This window comes from Dipteris shenzhenensis, chromosome 27 (assembly GCF_047967505.1).
Source record: "Dipteris shenzhenensis isolate YYH24624 ecotype China chromosome 27, Dip_SZ_1.0, whole genome shotgun sequence".
In the NCBI taxonomy this organism is placed as follows: domain Eukaryota; kingdom Viridiplantae; phylum Streptophyta; class Polypodiopsida; order Gleicheniales; family Dipteridaceae; genus Dipteris; species Dipteris shenzhenensis.
The window spans coordinates 28,290,836-28,314,473 of record NC_141622.1 but is presented as its reverse complement, the minus strand read 5'-3'; the positions used below and the strand labels follow the sequence as shown (position 1 = coordinate 28,314,473).

At 47.7% G+C, this 23,638-nt stretch overlaps 1 protein-coding gene across 2 annotated transcripts in view; it reads right to left on the bottom strand.

The window, feature by feature from the left end:
• The window catches only part of LOC147884120 (3'-5' exonuclease domain-containing protein), a 38,917-nt gene extending 15,713 nt beyond the window's left edge, over positions 1-23,204 (bottom strand). Inside the window, exons 1-4 of one of the 2 annotated variants that reach the window (XM_087398594.1) lie at positions 22,423-23,204; positions 22,173-22,313; positions 6,979-7,111; positions 4,409-4,851 (exon numbers count right to left, since the gene is read on the bottom strand). In XM_087398594.1, the coding sequence (XP_087254720.1) occupies positions 4,409-4,851; positions 6,979-7,111; positions 22,173-22,313; positions 22,423-23,190 (1,485 nt within the window). In that variant the 5' untranslated portion in view covers positions 23,191-23,204. The remainder of the gene's footprint in view (positions 1-4,408; positions 4,852-6,978; positions 7,112-22,172; positions 22,314-22,422) is intronic. The other variant, XM_087398595.1, reaches the window with a different exon arrangement.
• Positions 23,205-23,638: the final 434 nt, after the last annotated feature.

Below are 23,638 nucleotides of genomic sequence, written 5' to 3'. Positions count from 1 at the left end.
GCTCATTAACGGAAACACCTGCTCAAAAGGCTCTGGCTCCTGCTGTTGTGTCCGCAGTAGATCCCCGCACCCCACTAAGCTTGGAGGGGGAATTTCAAATCATCATTTCCTACAAAGAGCATCTTGGATTGATTTTGGCTTTAGTTGCTTTCTTTTTTATCTAATAAGAGGAAAAATCTCAAAGCATGCTCCATATGACAAATAATTTTGCATACTGCACCAACATATCCTAGTCTACCACATGGCATCACCATGAGCATCTTGTATATAATTAAGGAATAATAACCCTAGTAGGGCTATGTATAAAATTTTTGTGTGTATTTTATGCCTTGTATGATCTTATGGTGTTGTGTGTGACCCTAATCATCAACATATCAAACCATGTTGTCTTGAAAGGTCTTGTATATTGTGTGAGCTTGCATCTTGAATGTCGTTGTGAGAAGACAATTCTAAAAAGCAATTGCATACATTATAAGAACCTCTTCAATTGGAATCACAGCAAATCTGCATAGCAATGAGTGAGTTTCTTGCAAAGCTCATGAAGGATGGACACTATGTTGTAGATGCTAGCAAAAGGTAGTCAGTAGCTTGTCTACTTATATTGAAAGGAGTTTGGGAAATGGTAGCACGCACAATAGAGAAACTGACGTTAGGTTTATAGAAGACAGCACAATGAGACTTTAAATGTGAGAAGGCCTCAGGGTCAATAGACATTTGGAACATTCATCCACCACATTGACAAGAATTGATGTGTTCGGAAGTGTTTCAACATTTATTCTTCACAAAATGAATCATACAAAGACTTTGTTAAAATAGAATCTCTTTGCATTAAGGATGAATAATGAACTGAGCATCGAAATAGAATGAGGTTCTTGCTCAAACAATAAGATTGAATGTAAACCCACATATTCACACACTTGCTATTGAAGACAAAAGATAGAAACTCAGAGGCAGGCACATTTCTGCAAGGCTTGGCTTGCACATGTCTTTTATGAATTCATAGAGCAAGATATTCGCTGGATGTATAGTCCCCAAGCCTAATAGAATCCTTAGGCTGTGAACTGGGTTCTCCGCAAACAGACTGAATGACAACCAATTTTTCTACATAGCTGATTTGCATGGTTGTTTTTTCAAGCAATTAGAGAAAGTTCTTATCTCTGGGAAAAGAGAAGAAAGAATGGACAATCAATGTCACTCGATGGGAAGAATTCTGTGATCCTGCTCTGAGAAGTGTATGATGATGTGGCCAAGCCCCGTCGCCTGAGTAAGTACTCTCTATGTCGGACCCCCTCGTGAATGAAGGTCGCGAGGCATCTCTGATCTGGATAGCGAGGAATCTGGAAAGGAGCCCGAAGCCGTCTCTGAAGAGGCAGTGGTAGCGACCTCGGATCTCGTAGTACACTGGGCACCTGAAAATAAAATGCTCCTCCGACTCAACCTCCTGACAGTCGCACAATATGCATAAGCGATAGGAATCCCCTCTACTCTGCCGCTCTCTATGCGGAGGTGGTGTGATGATACCCGAAACTATCCAATGGAGATCCGTAGTGAGAGGCATATGAAGCTCAATCTACCCCGGTGGTGTGATGAATCCCTCCTCCGAAATACGAAGACAGTAATCTCTGTAGAAACTCAGCTTCATTGGAAGCTCCCTCAGCTCCAACCAGGTCCTAAAGGTGTGTAGCTGCAGGAGATCCTCTCAAATGACCTGGTTGGTGTGTGGCCCAATCGGGATGGTGGGTGGGAGTACCGGAGGTAAACTGTACTGAAAAGGAGGTATCCTATCGATGTGAAACCCTAGTCTCACAAACCATCTGTGAGTCCGTGCATACCAGCATCGCTCGTCTCCCTCTGCTGCCAACCTCATGGAGGAATCGAGAGCCAACCATGGCAACCTTTATCTTCCTGATGTGCAATCCCCATATGATCTAACCCGGTGTAGATATGTGATAGTCTGAAAGGCTGCATCTAGCTGGAGTGGAGAAGCACCAAACTCGGCCTGAATGATGTGATGTGGTACAAACGGTTTTCCTCGGATCATCCGTGAGAGCATGAAGATCTGCAAGCGCTCCACCCGTGTCCACTCTATCTCTGACATGTCAGGGAGTGGAAGCATTGTCTCTCTAGCCGAGCCAGTGAGGCGTATCCCCTACTCAGTCTGGCCTACATCACTAGTCTCATCGTGAAGGTTGGGCCGGAGAAGATGATCCCCAAGTAAGTGTATGAGGATACGATCTCAACTGGTGACCCACCGAAAGTGAACTGCTTCCGTTGCATGTTTGCTCGAGAGGTGTTAAAGATCATGACCTTGGTCTTGCCAAGATTGACCTCCAAATCATGGAATAAACAAAAACCTGCGGTGCATCCAGGTGTCACTGGAGCTCCTCGGGTGTGAACAACAAGAGTGCCACGTCATTTGCATAAAGAAGAATCCTAATGATGATCCTGGCAAGTGAGCAACCGGTCCCTCCAAACGCCCCATGAAAGTCTCAAGCTCATCGATGTAGAGGCCAAACAGGGTTGGTGATAAGGGACAACCCTGTTTGACCCCTATGGTACTCAAGATCTCATATGTCCAACCTGTGCCTGTACGAACTCGGCCTGAGACTCTCTCATAAAGTGCCATGACAACCCAGATGATCTCCTGATCAAATCCTAGTATCTGTAGGCGTGTGATGAGACGAGCTCAAGGTACTGTGTCAAAGGCTTTGTGAAAATCCACAAAGCAGCAATATACCCTCTCCTTCCATGATCTGGCCTCCTCAATGACACTCCTGAGTGTGAGTATGTGATTCATAGTCCCATGGTCTCGCCTGAAACCGGCCCGACCCTCTGCTCTGATCCCTCTCATCTCTGCGAACAAGCTGACCGACGCATCCAATACAGCTACATAGATCTTGGACATCACATGTCCAATCATGATAGTCCTGTAGTTACTTGGGTCCATGGGATACCCTGCCTTATGGATGGGGGTGATGGTGTTGAGTGTCCAAGTGCGGGGGAAGCCAAGGCAAACAGCGTCATTGAATAGCTTTGCTAGGATCGGGGCTGACGTGTCGATCCCATATGCGATAAACTCAGTGCATAGCCCCTTGTGATCATTAGCTCGGCCATTGTGCAGTTTCAATGTCGTGTCCTTGACTCCCCCTCTGGTGAACAACGTGCAAGTGGTGGGACGAGGTGTGTATATGAGATCTGGAGTGGGCTGGTGTGAGACATCATAAAGATGGTGTGCATACGTGTGCCAGACTCTTGTGTCGATGAGGGGTGATGGACACCTACGCTCAAGGAATCTCCGCCAAAAATCCTTAGAGTTGTTACTGTATAAGATGTGCAGCAACTCCTCATTTCGACGAAGAAATGCCTGCTTCTTCCGACGCACGAGACGTCGATATTTGCGAACCGTGTCTGGCGTATTCGGGAGGTGACATCTGGTTTCAAGTAGGAGCTGTCAGCGATAAGCCTTGCACTCTGCATCGTACCAGTTGTTGCAGGGTACGGAACCAAGAGGTGGTGGTCTAGTGGACCATGTGGTGTGGGAAAAGATTTGGAGGGCAGCCTCGTGGAGTGTGCGAGCAACACGGTCCTCTATGAGTGGTATGTGATCGATTTAGGTTAGGATTCTGTTTAGGTGTCCAGAGTAGGCCGGTGAGAGGCTATGATCAAAGTGTGTGTCGTGGTAGGTGTCGTGCTTCCTATGTGGTATGTGTGGTGTGGCTAAGCGTGGGGTGGCGATAGTGAAGAATATGTATGTGTGATCAGCTCCTAGAGGGAGTGGTGCTACGGTGAAGTCGGTGATACATGAAGTGAAGGTAGGGGATCCCATGATGTAATCTACTACACTAGCGCCCCCCCCCCCCCCGCGTGTGGGAAGCAAGTAAAACCACCTGAGGAGGGCCATAGGTCAAGCCCGTTATAGATGATGAGATCATGCATCTTGCCCAGATCAAGGAGCGCGTGTCCATATGGTGTAACACGCCCGTGTCGGTCCGATGAGGTCCTAGTCATACCTACTCCGTCTAGGTCCATGTCTGGTAGCATGATAGAGTCATCTCGGAAGTCCACGAGTGGTGCCTGGCACGTGCTCGTCCTGACATTGAAGTCCCCAACAAGGAGAACTTCCCCGCGGGCTGAAAGGTCTGGGATATCCTGATGTAAGGGTGCATATGGCGATGTCTCACCCTCCTCTCGTGCCACTCTGGCGAAGTGGGATGTGTCTGGCGGGAAGTAGCATATTGCTATGAAAAGGTCATGGGTGTCTGTGCGTTGATCCGCCATTGTTGGTTGGTATTTATTTGTTTTTTCTTTTGTCAGTTCAGTTAAATGTTTGTTTGTTCATTTGTGAGGTATGACACTTGTCTTCAATGTGGATTTCTCTGTTTTTGTATAACTGGAGCAGAAAACTTACCATGATATCACATAAGAATTTTGGACTTCCATCACCACCACAACATGGGTCCCAGGGTGGAGGTCCAGACCAGCTGTGGACTTCCTGTTGAACTCCCTTGCTCCTTCCACCCTCTCTTCCCCGATGAGTCTTCGGTCTCCTTTTCACAGGTGCTTTGCTACCTTCTCTGTGCACCAATAACCTTTCACCAAACTGCTTTGCAATCCGCATATGAGCAGCACAAGAAGAACAAGCTGCATCAACTGTATGTAATCCAGATGTCACAAGGATTCCACCAGCAACTGCAGATCTAACCATCATTGATGCTACTCCACGATATGCATGCATGACACTACCAGGGACAAGACTGCGAGGCCAGGCCAATGTATTCCCTGAACCATTTAAAAGCAACTCTGTAATACCATCCCTTGGACAGGATTCTGCAGATCTGGGCAAGTCACAGCCTGAAATAACAGCCACATGCAATCCTACTCTCAGAAGCAGTCGAACAAAAAACATGGACAACTACATTCTGAATACCAATGTGAAAAATGCTGAAAACAATGTGATTGTGCTAACCATATTGAGGAAGTACAAAACAAACTTATTGCGACTGCTCAAATGCGCTCTGGTAAACCTCAAAATATCATGTCAATTTAGAACAGAAAGATATGCCTACATCTTGTTGTTTATGAGTCAATGGCTGACTGGGCAGACTGAGTTTACTCAAGCACAAGTAAATGTGGACATTTCTACACAAACGCTTTTGCAGTGAGCTCCTGTCCAAGTTTCAGAAACAAAGAACATGCACGTGTGCATGTGCCCCTGCACACGCACGCACACACACACACAAACAACCATACATTCTCAGCCATCAAATCCATCATACAGAGCCATAACAAGCTCTGTGACATCCCAATAATTTCACCAGCATCCTGGAAAGGTATAGAACTTCCTCTGCAGACACACAGATGTGCATAATTACACAAAGGTCCTCACACTGAGTTTCTGTTCCAAGGTCATGATGACGATGGACTCTGTGGGTAAGGCTTATCAAAATCAGTCCACATCTTCTGTGTCCAAACTAAAGTCAATTTGAGAAGAATATTATATTTTCTCATAGCCTCTCCCCAAAAAAAATTTTAAAAAGGCAAGAATACCTACAAAAGGTAGATGGCATGCACACCACTAAAAGACATTATCTACAACCTGAAACAAATCTTGTGCAAGGTGAAGACTGCAAAGTTACTTAATGATAGAAACATACACGTAGATTCCCAAACTCAACATATGAAGGGAAAACCCAATGTTGACCTTGCCATGGTCGCCCACAAGGTCACACCATCAACTCCATGAAGCACAGTGCCTAAGCCATTCATTCAACTGATTCCAACTCTCCACCTCAATAAAAGAGAACTCTCATAACAAGATATTCAACATCTCCAACTCAAGGATTAACATCTAAATGTCAAGTATCTGTCTATCAGGTGATTCGTGGGTTGTTTGTTGGGTGGTTGTTTCTCTGTAGGATTTGGCCCAACCACTGCTGCATCCTCAAATAGCTCTGCCAGCTACAGATTCTTCATTATTGAAGGTAGGTTGGGGCTCTCCAGAGGCCATCTGTATTGCTGCATTATCTGCACAAGATTTAGCACCAACTTCTTGATCAGCATCAGGAAGATCATTGATGGCGCAGACCCTTTGCAAGATGAATGCAGCTTGCAAAGGCTCTCTACAGCAATACAATTCCAGTCCCTGTAAAGAAATCACAAACCCAATCATCCTCGACAGTGAGCAAATCCAGAAGCTCGTTGATTAAATGTTGAGGCTTCTGGTATGGGTTGATGATGGCTTTAATACCATCACTATACCTAAGTTTTCTAGTCACAGCAGAAAAATGAAACACATTATTAACATTCCTACATGGACAATGTAAAACTGTTTTGGTCTTCTCAAATGAAGAGAAGTAGCCAATGGACATAATTTCAAAAGAATGGATTATCTTGTTTCCGGGAACATGCTTCAAATTAGTCTTCACCCTGTTGATCAAATCAATGAAAGCCACAGACCAAGTTCCAACCATAGGGCAAGTTTAGGGAGTAATTTAGTATAGTGTCATATTAAATAAGAGGGAGGAAGCAAGCTATAACTCCCCTCCCCTCCGCTCTCATTTAATGAGCGCCCCCTGCCCCCCCTTCTTTTCACACCTCCCTCCCTCGCATTCACTTCTTCCAAATTGCAACCCCCCTCCTCCTCTCTCTTCTCTTTTCACTCCCCTTAGATAAATAGTTTTTTTCCTTGTCTCATTTTCATCTACTCCCCCCTCTAATTTAAACTTATTAAATGGAATTTTGGTTTTTTGTTTAATCATAGACATAATAGCATGCGATAATAGGGGATTGATGGTCAATTAAGGTGTTGACTATTGATTATTAAATCCAAGGTCTGTAAAAAAGTGAAGAAAAGATGCAGGTTCAAATCAGTTATGCAATGCAAAATCAACCTTCATATAAGCCTGATGAGTTGCCTCAATCTCAAGAGCATCATGGATGAAAACATCTGTTCAATCAGTTATGCAATGCAAAATCAACCTTCATGAGCCTGATGAGTTGCCTCAATCTCAAGAGCATCATGGATGAGAAGAAGGCAATATGCATCTGCTGCAGCATAAGCCATCTGCTCCGAAGAGAGTGGCCTCTGCTCCCAATTGCTGCACTGTAGATCCTACAAAAACATCCAAAGAATCAGCATGAAATCTTGGAAACCTGCAAATGAAATTGAACCTATTTACAATGACTCAGTCGCTCTACTAATAAATGTACCATACAAAATACCAAATATTCAGAAACTTTGTGAAAATTGACAAAGCATGGATTGTCAAGAGTGCACAAAAGAACCCTTACCAGTGCTAGCATTTCCTACATTTGGATTTGCAGCACTAGCTCTGTGTGGAATCCCCCAACCATAGTTGGATTGGTTGGCCTAAACCCATAGTTTAACTCAAAAGGACTCATCCCTATGGATGAATATCTTAGGCAAGTTCTAGTAATGGCAACCACTTGTTCCATGTGCTTTGCCTTAATGAAACGTATGTCCTCGAGAGTTTGGTTGACTCTTTTTGTCTAACCATCTGTCTTAGGATGATCCGCAATACTTATTCCAAGATTAGTTTTAATTGCATTAAATAGTGCTGGTTAGAAATGACTAGTAAATGTTCTATCCCTATCTGATATTATGATCTCGATAACCATGCATACAAAATATGTTAATAATTCAATATGCTACTTATGAAGCACTCAATTACTCTCGTGGGACTGAAGTGAGCCATTTTGGGAAGACTGTTGACCACCACAAAAATAGAATCAAAACCTCCTTGTATTTGTGATAGATCAACTAAAAAATCCATGGAAATGCTCTTCCATTTACTTGATGGTATTTCCAATGCTTGTAAAAGGCCAAGTGGCTTTACCTGCTCTACCTTACTCACTTGACACGAGAAACACCATGTGAATATCATCTTGCCAAAAGAAATAAGGTTTTACAAGTCCTATGCCTTCTTGACACCTGGATGTCCCGCACATGGGCTATCATGCGTCGATGAATGATCTTTTGCATAAGATCCTTCCAATTAAGTATTACACCTTGCCATTTCTCTTTGTAGGATCGATAGGCAAAGAGAGAGTGCAGGTTACAAAGAGCCGATAGAGTCCGTCCCATCAAACCTTAGATAATGAAAAAATCTAAGGTACTTGTACCTAGACCTAGGACTAAGTGTCCTAGGTGTCACATAGGACTAAGTGTCCTATGTGGCCTAAAAGGCACTAACACTACAAGTGCCTACACTTATGCCTACAAGGCACATACCATGGCCTATAGGGCATCACTAGAACCACCAGAAGATGGCATACAAACCCCCCTCCATGGGATGGGCTGAAGTACTCTGGAAACGTCTCAGAATACCTGGTATTTTCTGGTCATGGTGGCACATGTTCATCCAAAAGGATATAGCCACCTATGAATGTACAAGGGATGTCAGATCATGTAACAAAGGGAACCAAGTGTAAAGCCTGTCGGAAGACTTCGAACTTGGGACGAGGAAGTGCCTTTGTAAACATATCTGCTATGTTGTCCTCTGTGGGAAGATAGGACAACTCTATGTCTCCTGCTAACAACCGCTCCTGAACATAATGATAGTGAACTTCAATATGCTTGGTATGCGCATGAAACACTGGGTTACGCGCAATGGCCAAAGCACTCTGGCTGTCAGTGTAGACGATAGTGGAGGATGTCTGGCAAATACCAAGATCTGTAAGTAATTGTCGAAGCCAAACACACTCTACTGTAGCGGTGAAAGCTGCCCTGTTCTCAGCCTCACAGCTAGACGTGGCAACTGTTGGTTGCTTCTTGCTGAGCCAAGAGATACATGAATTGCCAAGCAAAAAACAATTGCCAGTATGTGACACTCTGGTGTCGGAACATCCTGCCCAGTCACTATCCGTGTAAGCATGCATGGTAAGTGAACCCTGATCACCATAGAAGAGGGCTAAATCCTAAGTGCCTCTGAGATATCTGAAGACTCTCTTCACTGCCTGCCAATGCTGTAAACTCGGCATGTGCATGAATCTGCTGAGCTGAGATACTGCATACTGCAAGTCAGGTCCGGTGTGACATAAATAAATAAGGCATCCAACAGCCTGCTGATAAAGAGTGATATCACATGGTGGGCTCCCATCATGAGCTGAGAATTTGAAGCCAAGGTCCACTGGAGTAGAGATTGGCTTGCAATCCTCAAACTGAAAACGATCAAGAAGCTGCCCAATATACTTGGACTGAGACATCATGATACCCCCCTCAACATGAGCAAACTGAATGCCCAAATAATAATGGAGCCGTCCCATGTCTGACATGTCAAAAATCTGCTGCAAATCAGCCTTGAAAGCTGTAATTTGCTGAGTATCTGGGCCCGTGATAAGCATATCATCCACATATAAAATCAGCACTAAAAAATCAGATCCACTCCCACGGACATAAAGAGTGGGTTCTGTGGGACTATTCTGAAAACCAAGGGATAGTAAGTGTGCATGAATTTTGGCATACCATGCCCTGGGTGCCTGCTTCAAACCATAAAGGCCTTTTCTAAGCCGGCATACCTTATTTTCATAATTAACAACCTCAAAGCCAGGAGGTTGTGTGACATAGACTTCTTCCTGCAGATCCCCATGAAGAAAAGCGGTCTTGATGTCAAGTTGGTGCACTTGCCAATGATGATGGGCTGCAATGGCAATGACACATCTAATGGTAGTAATCCTAGATGTGGGAGCAAATGTCTCCTCAAAGTCAATGCCTTGTTGTTGGGCATACCCTTTTGCAACAAGATGGGCCTTGTATCGATCTATGCTGCCATCAGATTTCCTTTTTAGTTTGTAGACCCACCGCGTTCCAATGGCATGCTTGCCGAGAGGAAGATCTACTAATTCCCATGTGTCATTTTTGGCAATAGATTGTAACTCAGCTCTCATTGCATCCATCCACTCTTTGCTGTCAAAAGCAGTAGCAAGGAGTGCAAACTCAAGAAAGTGACCATGCTGTCTATTCCCTGATCTTGTCCGGGCAGCAAAAGGCTGATCTTGTTTGCTGTCCCTCAATGTATCAAGAAGCCATCTGGGAACTTGCCTTTGCTGTCTATTGACAGCTCTTTCTTCAATGACTGCATCATGAGTAGTGGGATCATTTTGTGCCGGAAGAGAAACCTGCAAATCAGCATAAGGGTGTGGCTGATTATTGCTTAGTGGGGGGCCTGCAGGAGGCTCATGTTGCTGGTCAAAATCCTCTTCTGATGATGGCAGAGGTAACCAAGATTCAAAGGCATCAAACATGTCAACATCTGGCTTTGCTTTGCAGTCCACAAGAGGAGAAGCTGAATGTTCAGCAAAGATTACATCTCTACTGACATAATCTTCCCAGTATTTGGTTGATATACCGATACCCTCTGCTCTCCTGGCTGTAACCAATAAATATGCATTTGATTGCCTTGTCATCAAGCTTATGTCTCAGCTGAGATGGTACATGAACATATGCAAGAGACCCAAAAAATCTCATGTGTGAAAGTGAAGGCTTCCTGCCTTTCCATGCTTCATAAGGTGTAATAGTCTTCAATGCCCGTGTAGGTGATCTATTCAGCACATAGTTGGCACACATTACTGCATCAAGCCAAAATTTATTGGGCAAAGACTAAGCATGCATCTGGCCATCTCCATTGTGGACCTGTTTTTCCTTTCAGAAACAGGATTCTACTGAGGAGTGTAAGGAGTAGTGCATGAGTGAATAATGCCCCGTGAAGACAGAAATGCATCAAACTCCTTTGACATATACTCTCCCCCCCTATATGTGTTGAGGGTGACAAGCTTGCATCCTGATTCATTCTCAACCATATTCAGCCATCTCTGAAAGCATAAGAAAACTTCAGATTTGGCCTTTAAAGGATATACCCAGCAATATCTTGTGAAATCATCAATGAGAGTCATGAAATACTTATACCCCCCAATGGCATTTGTCCTCATTGGGGCACAGAGTTTTGGACAATTCTTTTGAAAAGGAAATCGATGCATCTTACCCAAAAGACAACCCTCACACACATGTTTGGAAACTGTGCGAGTCTGAGGTACATCATTTGCCATCTGCTGTGAATGTAGCTTTGCAAGAGCTCTATAATTGAGATGGCCCATTCTCTCATGCCAAAGATGACTTTCAGCAAGCTGTGAATCTGAAATAGCCAATGCTTCAATAGAAAGTGCAGCTGAATGATGATCAAGGTGATAAAGCCCTCTTTGCAAAGTGCCAGTGAGAACTATGGCATTGTCATCACGAAGATCATAAACTAGACATCTGTAGCCATCAAAAATCACTCTGAAACCTGAAGTAGCAATTGCTGAAATTAAAATCAAGTTGACTTCAATGCCAGGCACAAAAAGAACATTTGTCAGAGTGACAAGATGGCTTGAAATGGATGTGAGCAATGGATGTGAGCTGCACATCTCCAACTCCTTTTACAGCATATGAAGCATTATTAGCACATGTAACAGTCCCCCCTCAAGGTGCATCAGCTAAAGAATGAAACAACTGTCTGCAAGATGTGACATGCTTGGAAGCACCACTATCAAAGTACCAGGACTGAGCATCATTAGCAATAAAGAATGCATCAGCTTTGGAGGGATCAAATGAGCAATGGACAGCCCATGCCCAATCATCTTGTAGAGCATGTGCATGTGAAGCATCTTCTGGCTCATGGGATTCAATAGCATGAGAGGCATTAACTGTCAATCCTGCTTTCTTTTTCTATGAAGCAATGCGCTTCCTGCATTCTGAAATGTCATGTCCAGGCTTGTGACAATAGTTGCATCGTTTCTTCTTTGCCTTATCTGCTGTATTTTTAGATGCATGGGAGGAATTGCAGCTGCTATGCGCAGATTTTGGCTTGCCCATAGGCTTGGAAGCCTTGCCTCTTCCTGTCTGCTGTGAAGCCAATGCATGATCAGGAATAATGGCTTGTCTATTAGCTCTACTTTGCTCTTCCTGCAAAAGCAAAGTAACTAGCTGATCAAAAGAATAGTGGTCTGGATTACCCATGGCCACTAATCGAAGGGTTGTAGCAAACCCTTGATATGTATCTGGTAGTCCATTCAATGTGGTACTGACAAGCTGTGAATTTGGCACCACCTCATCAATGTTGGCAAGCTGTTCCATGAGGCTCTTGACCTTTGTCAAGTATGAATCCATTGACTCACCTTCATTCATACTGACTTCCTGTAATTGCCTTCTCAAATATGCAACACGAGCTTCATTGCGAATCTGATAGAGAGAAGCCAATTTATCCCAAGCATCCTTTGCTGTCCTGCAAGACCAGATGTGTGGAATAATGATTCTCTTGCATGATAAAGCAATGCATGAATGTGCATTTGCATCTCTTGCATCCCATCTTGATTGTTCTTGAGTTGGAAGAGCAACAGCAGGAGTGCTAGAGGAAGAGCATCAGGAGGAGTACCCCCTGCAGAAGGACCAGCAGTAGAGGCAACCACTATAGCATTGGCTGGCCTTAGATCAGCCCCAGAAACAATATTCCACAAATGCTTTGCAACAAGAATATGTTTCATGAGAGAAGACCACATCGAATAGTTGGTGCCATCCAACTTATCATCTTCACGAAGAACTCCAAATAAATCTTGATTGTTCCCAGCCATAGCAAATGTGATACCCTGAAAAAGACCTGAAAACCCAAAAGCCTCAAGGCTATCACTGCAAAAAGCTGGCTGTCCAAAAATGACAGCAAATATCTGCAAATTTCTGACCCAAATTAAAGGGCAAATGCAGATCTGACCCAAATGTGACTGTGACAGGCTGCAAAAACAGCAAATCTGGCAAAAGCCCCAAATTTAATGAGGGCAAATAGGCCAAAAAGAGGGAAAATGTAGAAAAGCCCCAAATTTTACTGAAATTTTTGCAAATGTGACCCAATGTATGATAATCTGACTCAATGTCCTGCAAAAGTGACTCAATGTCCTACAAAATGACTCAATGTCCTACAAAATGGACTCAATGTCCTGCAACTTGACCCAATGTACTGCAATCAAAAAGAGATTGCACACCAAATCCCAAAAAAATAGCCTCAAGGTTTGCAACTGCAGAAATAGGACTTGCTGTCCACAAATTAACTGCAAAAGTGCACCTGTCCCAGAGTATAGACCTCAAGATGTAAGCTTCCAAACTATTGAAATGGCTTGGGAAGATTTCAAACAGTAGAAGGAAGATAAGGATAACAAAAATCCTCAAAAGCCCCAAATTTTGATAGTGTTCTGCAAATTTCACACGTGCCAAACCTGTACGGGGATCCCAAAGCAAGTACATGTCTGTACGGATGCAGGTACGTTGTACGGAACCCAATGTGCGGCACAAGTACACTGTACGGAGGCTGTACGAAAGAAGGTACATGGCGAGTACGGAGCACAACGTACGACTGTATGGGACAGTTACGGTGAGCAGCATACGGCTATGCAGAAAAGTACAGAGTCAACGTACGTTTGCGGTACGGCGATGCAGATACGTGACTGTACGTCGTAGGTACAACCTTGCACGACAAGTGTACGAACCAATTGCAGCACCTTCCGTACGCAGGTACATACGTACGACGATGCAAGTACAGTCCTGTACGAGTGAAGGTATGGACGTACGATGGCGCAGGTACTGTTGTACAACAGCACGTGAACAGTAGGTACGATGCTGAGGATCTCATGTACGATGCTAAGCACGTACGGAACCGTACAGTTGTATGGCGCAAGTACAGAGAGCAGTACGGTTGAGAGAAGCGGGTGCAGGAGACGAATCTAAACGTGGCTCTGATACCACTGTAGGATCAATAGGCAAAGAGAGAGTGCAGGTTACAAAGAGTCGATAGAGTCTGTCACGTCAAATCTTAGATAATGAAAAAATCTAAGTACAAGGTACTTGTACCTAGACCTAGGACTAAGTGTCCTAGGTGTCACATAGGACTAAGTGTCCTATGCAGCCTAAAAGGCACTAACACTACAAGTGCCTACACTTATGCCTACAAGGCACACACCATGGCCTATAGGGCATCACTAGAACCACCAGAAGATGGCCTACACTCTTAAGTATACCATTATATTATTCTCTTAAGCATATCATTATCTGTGGCGTATAATACTCGTCCACTCTTTGTGTTTCTTTAATCTTAGTCATTAGAGCATTCTCAAATAATGTGAAACTCACATTATGCATAATGTGTGATTACGCCTCCACTACTTTATTATCATTCCCTCTCTCAGAGTATCATCAATGACATCGACCTAAACCTCTGAACCATAGAAAATAATGTCTTCATGCTTTCATAACAACATACGACTCTTATTCACAAGTTGGCCAATTGTGGAGAAAGCTTTTTTATTTCGAAGGCAACTTATTGCGTGACCACTCGCATCGTTTCTAGGAAAAAAAAAGCTTTTTGATTTCGAAGGCAACTTATTGCGTGACACGTTACTTGGAGCTGAAGGTTATCCACAGCACGGGTGAGGATTGAGTGATTCTTTTCTCCATTTCCAACTGGTATCACAGCAAGGTTTCCAGCTCTAGATCTTCACATAGAAGGAAGGTGTCCCTCTACTCGAAGGCGACCCCGATTCAACTGATCTTTGCACAAGAGTTATGTCATTTTCTATAATGAGAGTTATTTGCAAATTTGTTGTGTGTTGTTTGCAGCTCCAAAACCTCTTCAACCACTGGTCTTGCTTCCTCCTCCACTCATATTCCTTCTTCTTATATGGGACCAATTATCCCATTTGGAAAGTGAAGATCCGGAGTCATCTAGTGGCTCGGAAGTTGTGAAAGCTCATAACACGAATGGAGGCAAAGCCAGAGGATAAAGTGGATGGCAAGGGCAGCATTCTTGTGCTTGTAGATGCGATGATCTTGAAGCATGGGAGGATAAAGATGCCCAAGCCCTTGCGCTGATCATAGGCGGACTCACATCCAGATGGCAGATACGTCAGTAGAGGCGTGGGCCAGTCTGAAGGGTGTCTATATGAGACAGACCACATCTTGTATTCTTTTTTTTTGCGCAAAAAGTAGTGCTAGTTATATTACTTGAAAGCGAGAGTACAAGAAGGCCTAAAGGCCAGTGGGCTGTAATCACAAGCATGGGAGGATAAAGATGCCCAAGCCCTTGCGTTGATCATAGGCGGACTCACATCCAGATGGCAGATACGTCAATAGAGGCGTGGGCCAGTCTGAAGGGTGTCTATATGAGACAGACCACATCTTGTATTCTTTTTTTTTGCGCAAAAAGTAGTGCTAGTTATATTACTTGAAAGCGAGAGTACAAGAAGGCCTAAAGGCCAGCGGGCTGTAATCACAAAACGGATTCAGCCCGAGGAGTCAAAATGCTAAATACAAGCCTCTTAGGGCATAATCATCGGAGAGTGGACAAACAGCCACGGTGGAGGGGCGTAATGCCACTGAAGACTCTGAGTGGAGTGCTGGAAGAACAACTCCCGATGGTCCCAGTCGCGAAGGAAACGTCATCTCTTTTCCTTCCCTGCCCGGAACTCTCCCTGAATCTGATCCCACTGACCCTTGAGCGTGTGAATGATCGTGCTCCAGATATCTGCTAGGGTCTGGGTAGTAGAAGTAGTCTGAGCTCCTACAGTCTGCGCGCATCTGGAAGTCCAGATATGCCAGCCTGCGATGCTCCCTATGATCCTGCATCTGTCTCTGTCAGATGCCAAGGGAAGCTGTCCATGTATGCCTAGGTGGCCTGCGTGATGAAAAAGACGGGATCCTATCTAGAGAACTCATAGGCCAAGTGATGTCCCGGCTCAGTGCTGCACCAGCAAATGGCTCCCCAAGTGATCGGTTCTAGCTCGAGTGTAGCCCTCGCTAAGATCCCCATGATTCCCTTCCAAACCGTCTGCGCATGCGAGCAGCTCCAAAGGCAATGCTTCAGGGCTACTCCTCCTGAAAACACATCTGGCACTGCCCCTCCTGCCCCATCTGTCTCAGCCAGCTGCCAACTGGAAGCCCCTTGTGTGCCACCATCCAAAGGAAGTAGGAGATCTTCCTCGGACGCCAGCTAGCCCAAAGAGTCTTCCAGAAAGTGCGAAGAAAGACCAAGGATATCCCTTGGGCATACCATCTATGTGCCTGTGTGGGTAGCCCATGCTGGAGAGCCCCAAGAGCACGCCGACCCGTGCGTGCACTGTAAGAAAAGAAGGGGGTAGGGTTCTCTGAGGTCTCCGACGGTGGCCAACGCCACTCCCCTGGGTCCCACTCCACCTCTGTCAAGGAACGGCCCTCCCATATCCAGAGTCTCCAATCCTGGTCCTGCATAATCAGGGGGTCTATATGCAAAGTCTTCCCTTGCAGCGCTACAATGCGGAGGCGCTGCCAGGGAAGCTGGGGGTCGATCACGGCCTCTCTGCTCTATAGGCGACTGTCATCAGTGATGGAGAAGAAGTGTGTACGGAGGAGTCCGAGAAGAGGCCTGCCACCACCAAAGGAATGCCTCGTGGAGTAAACTGTCCTAGCCACCTCTCATCTCCCGGGAAGAGCTGTCCGGTGACTACGGGAATCCTCCAACCTGCAGGGATGGCAGCATCAATCTCCGCTCGCCGAGCCTGGATCCCACGTGCCGTACCTACTACTGCTGCCAGCTCGCTTGGGCTCAGCTAACTGTAGACTCCCTCCAAACCCGGAGCGAGCGCGCGGACCCACACGCCCAGAGCGCCCAAGGGATATGGGATCTCTCCAAGCTGACGACCTGTATCATCTGTCACCTGGCTGTTCCAGATCAGGGGCTGTCTGTCTATCTCCTCTCGGCAGCTAGTGGGAACCTGGGAAAGGCTATGTCGCAACTTCCTCTAGACCGAGATGAGGCTACGGAGGAAGGGGGAACGGGGGTGAGTCAAAGGAGCTGAAGTGAAGATCCATCGGATAGAAGGCTGCCAAGCACCCCCTCTCTAGGGAGTACACGCACTGAGACCATGCTATAGCAAGAGCTTCCACGTCTGCCCTCCTGGGGTCAGACCGCGGATGACTAGCTTGCCAAGAAGTGCCTGACTCTGCAGTTCTGGATCTATGATGCCGAGGCCGCCCTCTGCTTGGGGGAGAATGACCGTCTGCCAGGCGACCCTAGCTCTGGTGGTGCCGGAACCGTCTGAACCAGACCATAGGAAGTTCTGCACCAGTCTCCTCAGCTGGGCTACACAAGACCTCGAGAAACACCAGCAAGAGGCCACATACCAAGCAGTGGCAAGTTGACCACAAGGGCCCTGCCTGCCAAGGAAAGCCGAGCCGTGCTCTAGAAAGCAAGCTTTCGTCGTATGGAGGCTAGGACCGGCAAGAACTGCTGAGCCGGTGTGATGTCCAGGCCGACCTGGAATCCCAGGTAATGTGTCGTCTGTCCTCTAGGGATCCAGCGAAACCCCACGAAAATACCCCACTGTGAGCTGGCTCCCGGATCCGTAAGAAAACCAACTGACTTAAGCCAGTTGATTTTCGCTCCAGCCGCAAGGCAAAAAATCTCTAAGGACAATCTCACTCGCTCCAGTGACTCGACATCATCCTACACATATAGGGCTGTGTCATCTGCATACTCGGAGTCCAGAAGCTTTGCATCATCTCGAATAGGGAGACGCATCCCGCGAAGACCAGTGGTACGGGCTCGAAGGAAGTGTGTCATGGCCTCCGCAAAAAATAGGAAGAGGTAAGGCACTAATGGACAGCCCTGACGCACCAAGCGCTCGAGTGTGAATCTCTCCCCCATCCTGCCGCTAATGATAACCCGACTGGAGGCCGATCTGTAAAGGCTAGCAATACCTCTGATCCACTCGTCCGGGAAACCAAAACGAGAGTGTACCTTCCAAGAAGGACCAGTCTACCCTGTCGTACGCCTTCTCAAAGTCGAGAAGGAGTATGGCAAGGTGCTGGCCACTGTGTTGGGCCCATTCCGTCGCCTCTGAGAAAGTGAAGATGTTGTCCAAGATGCTGCGATCTTGGACAAAACCAGTCTGGGTGTCATGAATCAAGTCGTGTAGCAAGGGACGGATGCAGCTGCTGATCATCTTGGCGAGGATTTTGTAGGCGGTCAGAAGGAGGGTGATTGGGCGCCACTGTCTGATCTCCTGGCGGCCCCCCCCTTTGGGGATGAGGCAAATCAGGCCTGTCGCAAGGCTCTCTGGCATCTGCCCGCTGGAGAAGATGTGCTAGAAGGCTGCGAGCAAGGGCCGGTGGAGCTGCTCCCAAAAGGTGGTGAAGAAAGCTCTAGAGAGGCCATCCTCACTTGGGCATTTCTGCCCATCAATAGCGCTCACCGCATCCTGCATCTCCGCCACAGTGAAAGGGGCGAGAAGGACGTCGCTCATGCTGGGCTGCACGAGCCGCGGTGTAGATCTCCACACCTCCTCCCTGCAAATGTGGCCACGAGAGTCTGGGGACTCCTGCTGGAACAATGATCTATAGAAGTCTGTCGCCAAGTCTCGGACCTCGTCTGGATCTGTCCTGACACTACCATCCTGCGCCCTAAGAGAACGGAGCTATTCCCCTGCTAACCTCTGTCCATGAGTCCTGAAGAACTCTCTGCACATCCTGTCGCCTTTCCTAGCCCAGAAGGACTTGGAAGCATGAAATGAAAACTCTGAGCGACACTGGGTGATCTCCTCTAGCATGGCACGGGCCCGAACCTCCTGCTGTCTGAGCTCCTCAAAGCCTAGAGAAAACTGCTGCATCCTCTGAATCGAAGCACGATCACATCTGAGATCCCTCTCCCGCGTCCAGCACCGCTGTCTGACCTGAATCGCCTCCTGCTGGCAAATGCGGCTAGACTCAGCAAGCGCCTGAGCTACCTGTGCTGCCATATCCCTGGTGGGGTCCCAATCCTGCTCCCATAGGTCCACTATCCTGCTGTGAACCACTGCTCTGGAGTAGATAGAGTCTGGGATCCGGCATGAACATGGAGGTGAGGATTGAGAGGCTAAGTCCAGGACTAGGATGACTGGGGCATGGTCTGAAAGTGTCGTCCCTGGAACCACTCCTAACTCTCCTCCTCTGCCAAGCGCCCAATCACTGACATAGAAACGGTCCAGCCGCTCCAGAAGTCTGCCTCCCTCCCTCCTGTAACCCCAAGAGAAGTCCAGACTCCCAGGCCATCTGCGAAAGGAAGGCTCCCTCCAACTGTCCCGACCTCCCACTGTGAAGAGGAAGGAGTCCCACTCTGCCTGCTCTGCCTGAGCTATACCAAGGAACTCTGGGCCCCGTCCCTGCTGATCCTCTAAGGTCTCAAGGTTGTTGAAGTCCCCTCCTACAATCCAAGAGTCCATCTCTGGCAACAAGTCTGTCAAGGATCTCCAAAAAGCGGATCTACGTCTGAGATCAGTCGGGGCGTAAATATTGAGGATGCCGATATGGGATCCCTCAATATGGAAGCCCACCCAAAGCGCACGTCCTGGGATCAAAGTGCCAAAACCACACACATGCTGAACTAGAGAAGCATCGATGGAGGTACAAACACCCCCGCTCCTCCCTTGCTCACCAATCGAAGGTTCCCAGTAGGTGTGGGAGCGTCTTGTGAGGACCTTCCCACAAATACTGGTCTGTGAAGCGGAAAGCTTGTGTTCCTGTAGTAGGAGCACATCTACCTTTCCCACCAAGGCTGGCTGGAGCTCCTGTCTGAGCACCATCTTCCTGGGGCCACGGGTGCCTGATGAGTGGAACCCGTTAACGTTCCAAGAGATAATGCATAAACTCATGAGGGAAGGTGGGCCACAAACAGCTCTCTGCTTGCGGTCGAAGTCGAAGTGGTCGGATGATGTCCTGCGTGGAGACGAAGGCGCTTCTATGAAGGTTTCGAAGGAGAGGCCAGATCATCGGACCCATCCTCTAAAACCTTCAGCAGAGGGAAAAGGCCCTTCGTCCCGTGGTGGTATGCTCTCTCTAACCAGCTCGACGCCTCTGCCAAGGAAATGCTGTAGAAGCCCGCAACCTCTGAAGTCCTCCATGGGCGAAGCCCTTCCGCGTAGGCCCACTCCAGCGGTGGTCTAATAATGACCAGGGGTCGGAAACATTTGGCGCTGTGGCACCAACGCAGACGAACATCACCCTCCTGCCATTGCTGCTGAAGAAGCTCCGCTGCTCTGCTACCAATCCAGTCCTGTACCTACTCCTGGGACTGGTCTCGTATCGTCTCCCAAACATTTTCATTCGTCCATTGCTCATTCCCTTCACTGGAGATAGTGAAGGAATAGCTAGGACCATCGTGTGGGGCAAGGATGGACACCTTACCCTCTGCCCCCTTGCGGAGGAAGAGGATGCTGATGTCTAGGCATGCGGGAAAGGAGCCAATACCCACTGCATCCAAGTAATCCCAAGGACCTACTCGGTAAAACTCCAATGGAAGAGCTCTAGGAGCAGTCCTTGGGCATGGGGACGAAGATGAGGAGTCTGAACCAGAGGGAGGGGTGCTGGCTACCTGCGGGGAAGGGCCTCTCCCCTCCACCGGGCCCAGAGAGATAGGCGATGGTGAGGTCTGAGCTGGCTTCGGGGCTGCAGGTGGCGCAGGTGGAGGGGGGGAATCCCTCTGGATCATGCTCGAGGAAAAGAGTGGAGCGGAAACCACTGGTGCGGAGGGGGATCCTGGAGGGGGTGGGGGTCGGAGAATCGAGGAGGAGGGGGGAGGGGGGGGAAGGCGGGGTGAAGGATGAGGGGGAGGCTGGCTGACCTTCTCCTTTCCCTTCTCCTTCCCCTTGCCGGGCTGCTGATGAGTAGGGACCATCGGAGGGGGCTCTTGCTGTAGATGGGCAGGTTTTTTGGGGCCTTCTTTGTTTCCCTTCCATTTTTGTTTGACCTCTGTCCAGCCTTCCCCTTTGGGAGTGGATGTCGCTGGCTGGTGCGGAGTATCCTGAGTTGCCTGAACGGGGGTCCTCTGAGGTTCTGTACCCGTGAAGCGAGGACATGAGCGAGCCTGGTGCCCAAAGCCATGGCATCTCAGACACTGGTTTGGGTGACCAGTGACCAGAATGCGCTGCGTCACCACACCTGTGTCTGTCTCTATCTCGAACTCCGAGGGGATGCTCTGTGGATCAAGGACTGCCACTTTGACACGTGGCACCCCTTGGGCTGCCGCCACATCAACGTAGGTGTCCTGCATAGGCCAACCAAAGTGCGCCCCCGGGTCCTTGATGATCGGGCGAAGCTCTATTGCGAGACTTGGGAAGATAAGGGTAACTGGATGGCGAGGAATGCGAAAGCAGGCATCGAAGTCCGCTACACTGAAACCCCTGTACCATGGGACCATGAGGATGATCTTCCCACCCACAGAAGTAGGGGATCGCCTGACCATGTCGCTCGCAACCTGTGCTGAGGAGAGCTTAAGCCAAAAGATGCCACGTCCCATGAGTGCAACCTCCTCAATGTGACTGTCCTCGAGGTAGAGGGTGGACTGCAACCAGTCCCTGATGTCTGCTCGTGAAGGGGAGTAGCCAATGACTCTCCCATAAACTGATGTCTGGGAGAAATCCGTGGCGGCCTGCTTCACAAAGGAGACCTGGTGCTCTGTCAATGTAACGCGATAGACTGATGGAGGGGGGGGTCCATCTGGGCCACCGGTTCCGGGCACATAGCCGCCATATCGCTTGACTAACTGCGAACTCCCGAGGCGGGGGAAGGGAAAGGAAACGGAAGGGGAGAGGTATGGGGAAACGGGGGGGAGAAAGGCGGGGACTAAAGGGATCGCGGGGGAAGGGGAGGAGAAAGAGAGGGGGGTGGGTGAGCGGAGCGGAGCGAGGCGGGGTGAGGTGAGGTGAGCGGAGCGGAGCGAGGCGAGGTGAGGTAAGGTGAGCGGAGCGGAGCGAGGCACAGACCAGCTGCGACTCTGGCTACCACCACTCTGAATTATCCAGAACTGCAGCATTGCCTCGTGATATGTTCTAGCGTGAAGGTTTCTGCCAGGTACAAAATTGCCCTCCAAAGTTTAAGCTTTTCTGAGTTTTTCAATCACTGGCTATTAGTGATCACTCTGAAATTTTTCCAGAACCACAGTATTGCCTGGTGGTACGTTCTAATGAGGACGTTAAAAATGGTGCTACAAAGTACATATTGGCCTCCACCTTTTAAGCTTTCCTGAGTTTTTCAATCACTGGGCCATTTACCAGCAAAATCAAAATATTATCCTTGTGAAAAAAGTTCAAGGCAACAACGAGTACCCCGTTTACCTTTTTCATTTTACCTTGCAGAGAGAATATCCAACGACCTGTTCGCAGACAGTTGCCAAGCTTAAGCTCTCCAAGGCCACGGTATTGATCAAATGAGATGAACTGCATCCTCGAAGCTCATGATATAGCCGACCAATATCTACATATGGGTCGACCTATCCAACAATCAAAATGGTGTCCATTGGAGTAATTAGATCTCAACTCCTGAATTGAAATCCCAGTAACTTAAACCAGGAAACAAAATGAAATGGCCAAGTATATCACCTTGTCAAAACAAGAATGAGCATCAGGTCCAGGAAATGATCGCGCTAGGTTTATCAAGTCTTGCCTAAATCTGAAACCCAATTTCAACACACTTCTGGAAACCAGCATTCTCTTCATTGCCTCCCAAAATGACCATGCCGGAAGCGACATCATGTCTAACAGGAAAATCACCTCCTTTTTATCTTTGAGCTCGTACATTGATCCATGAGCTCCTGATTGTCCTCGAGCGTTGCTCCCTACAGTATCAGTCGAGCCTAATCCCTCGATCAACTCCTCTGTGATGTTCTGACAAAATGCGGTAGTCTCTTCGTTGAGACTTGTGCTGCTTTTCTCCTCAGACGAATCGCCTGATAGCTCATCGCGATTCACTTCTGCCCCTTCAAATGTCACCCTCTCCTGCTGCTCAAGGTCCCAATCTGCCTCCCCATCATCGCCTGGCATACAATTATCACAGCTCAAATCGCCCTCTTCAGCGAGATCGCCCGATCTCTCAGTCTGAGAATCGCACAGCTCCTCATCCGCCGCGTCGTGACGCAACCTGCAAGCCAATTGCATGATCGAGACGCGAGGGCATGCCCCTGACTTTCTGCTGCGGAGGGGCTTCCACTCGGCATCCATACCCACGATAGAAGCTCGATCCAATGCGCAAAGGAAGAGCTTGAATTGGTAGGAGTGAGGGGAATCGACGAAGTGAATGGAATCTGTGGAGATCGGCCATGCTCCCGAAGAATTGTTGGGTGTTTCGCCATCGCCATGAAAGGTTGCCATCTTCTTGTTGATGAATCTTGTCAAATGCTGATAAATCCTGTTCCTCTTGAGACTTCTTCCTTTTATTACGTTTCTATTCCACGTGGCTTTCCTTGGTCGCTCCACGTGTCTTCATCTTCCCTCCGTTGAGGTTGGACCCAAAACCTGCTAGGCCCCTTGCACCGACTAGCGGTGATGCGGACTGCCTTCCCAAGAGGCCATCGGATGGCACCTCCTACTGTTAGTGCCGTCTCCTCCAAGAGCTTGATCACCGATTCAAGGCGATTGGACTTTTCTCCCTCGCAGTACAAACTTTAAAATTCAAAGTCTACGCGAGCCGCTCGACAACACTACTTCATGTGCTGGTAGCATATTCATCACCAACACATCATTGCCTCTAGAAAATCGGAGGTTAGGGAGTACCATCGTCGGAAGAAGGTGCCCCTAGGAATGATGCACTGCATGGGGA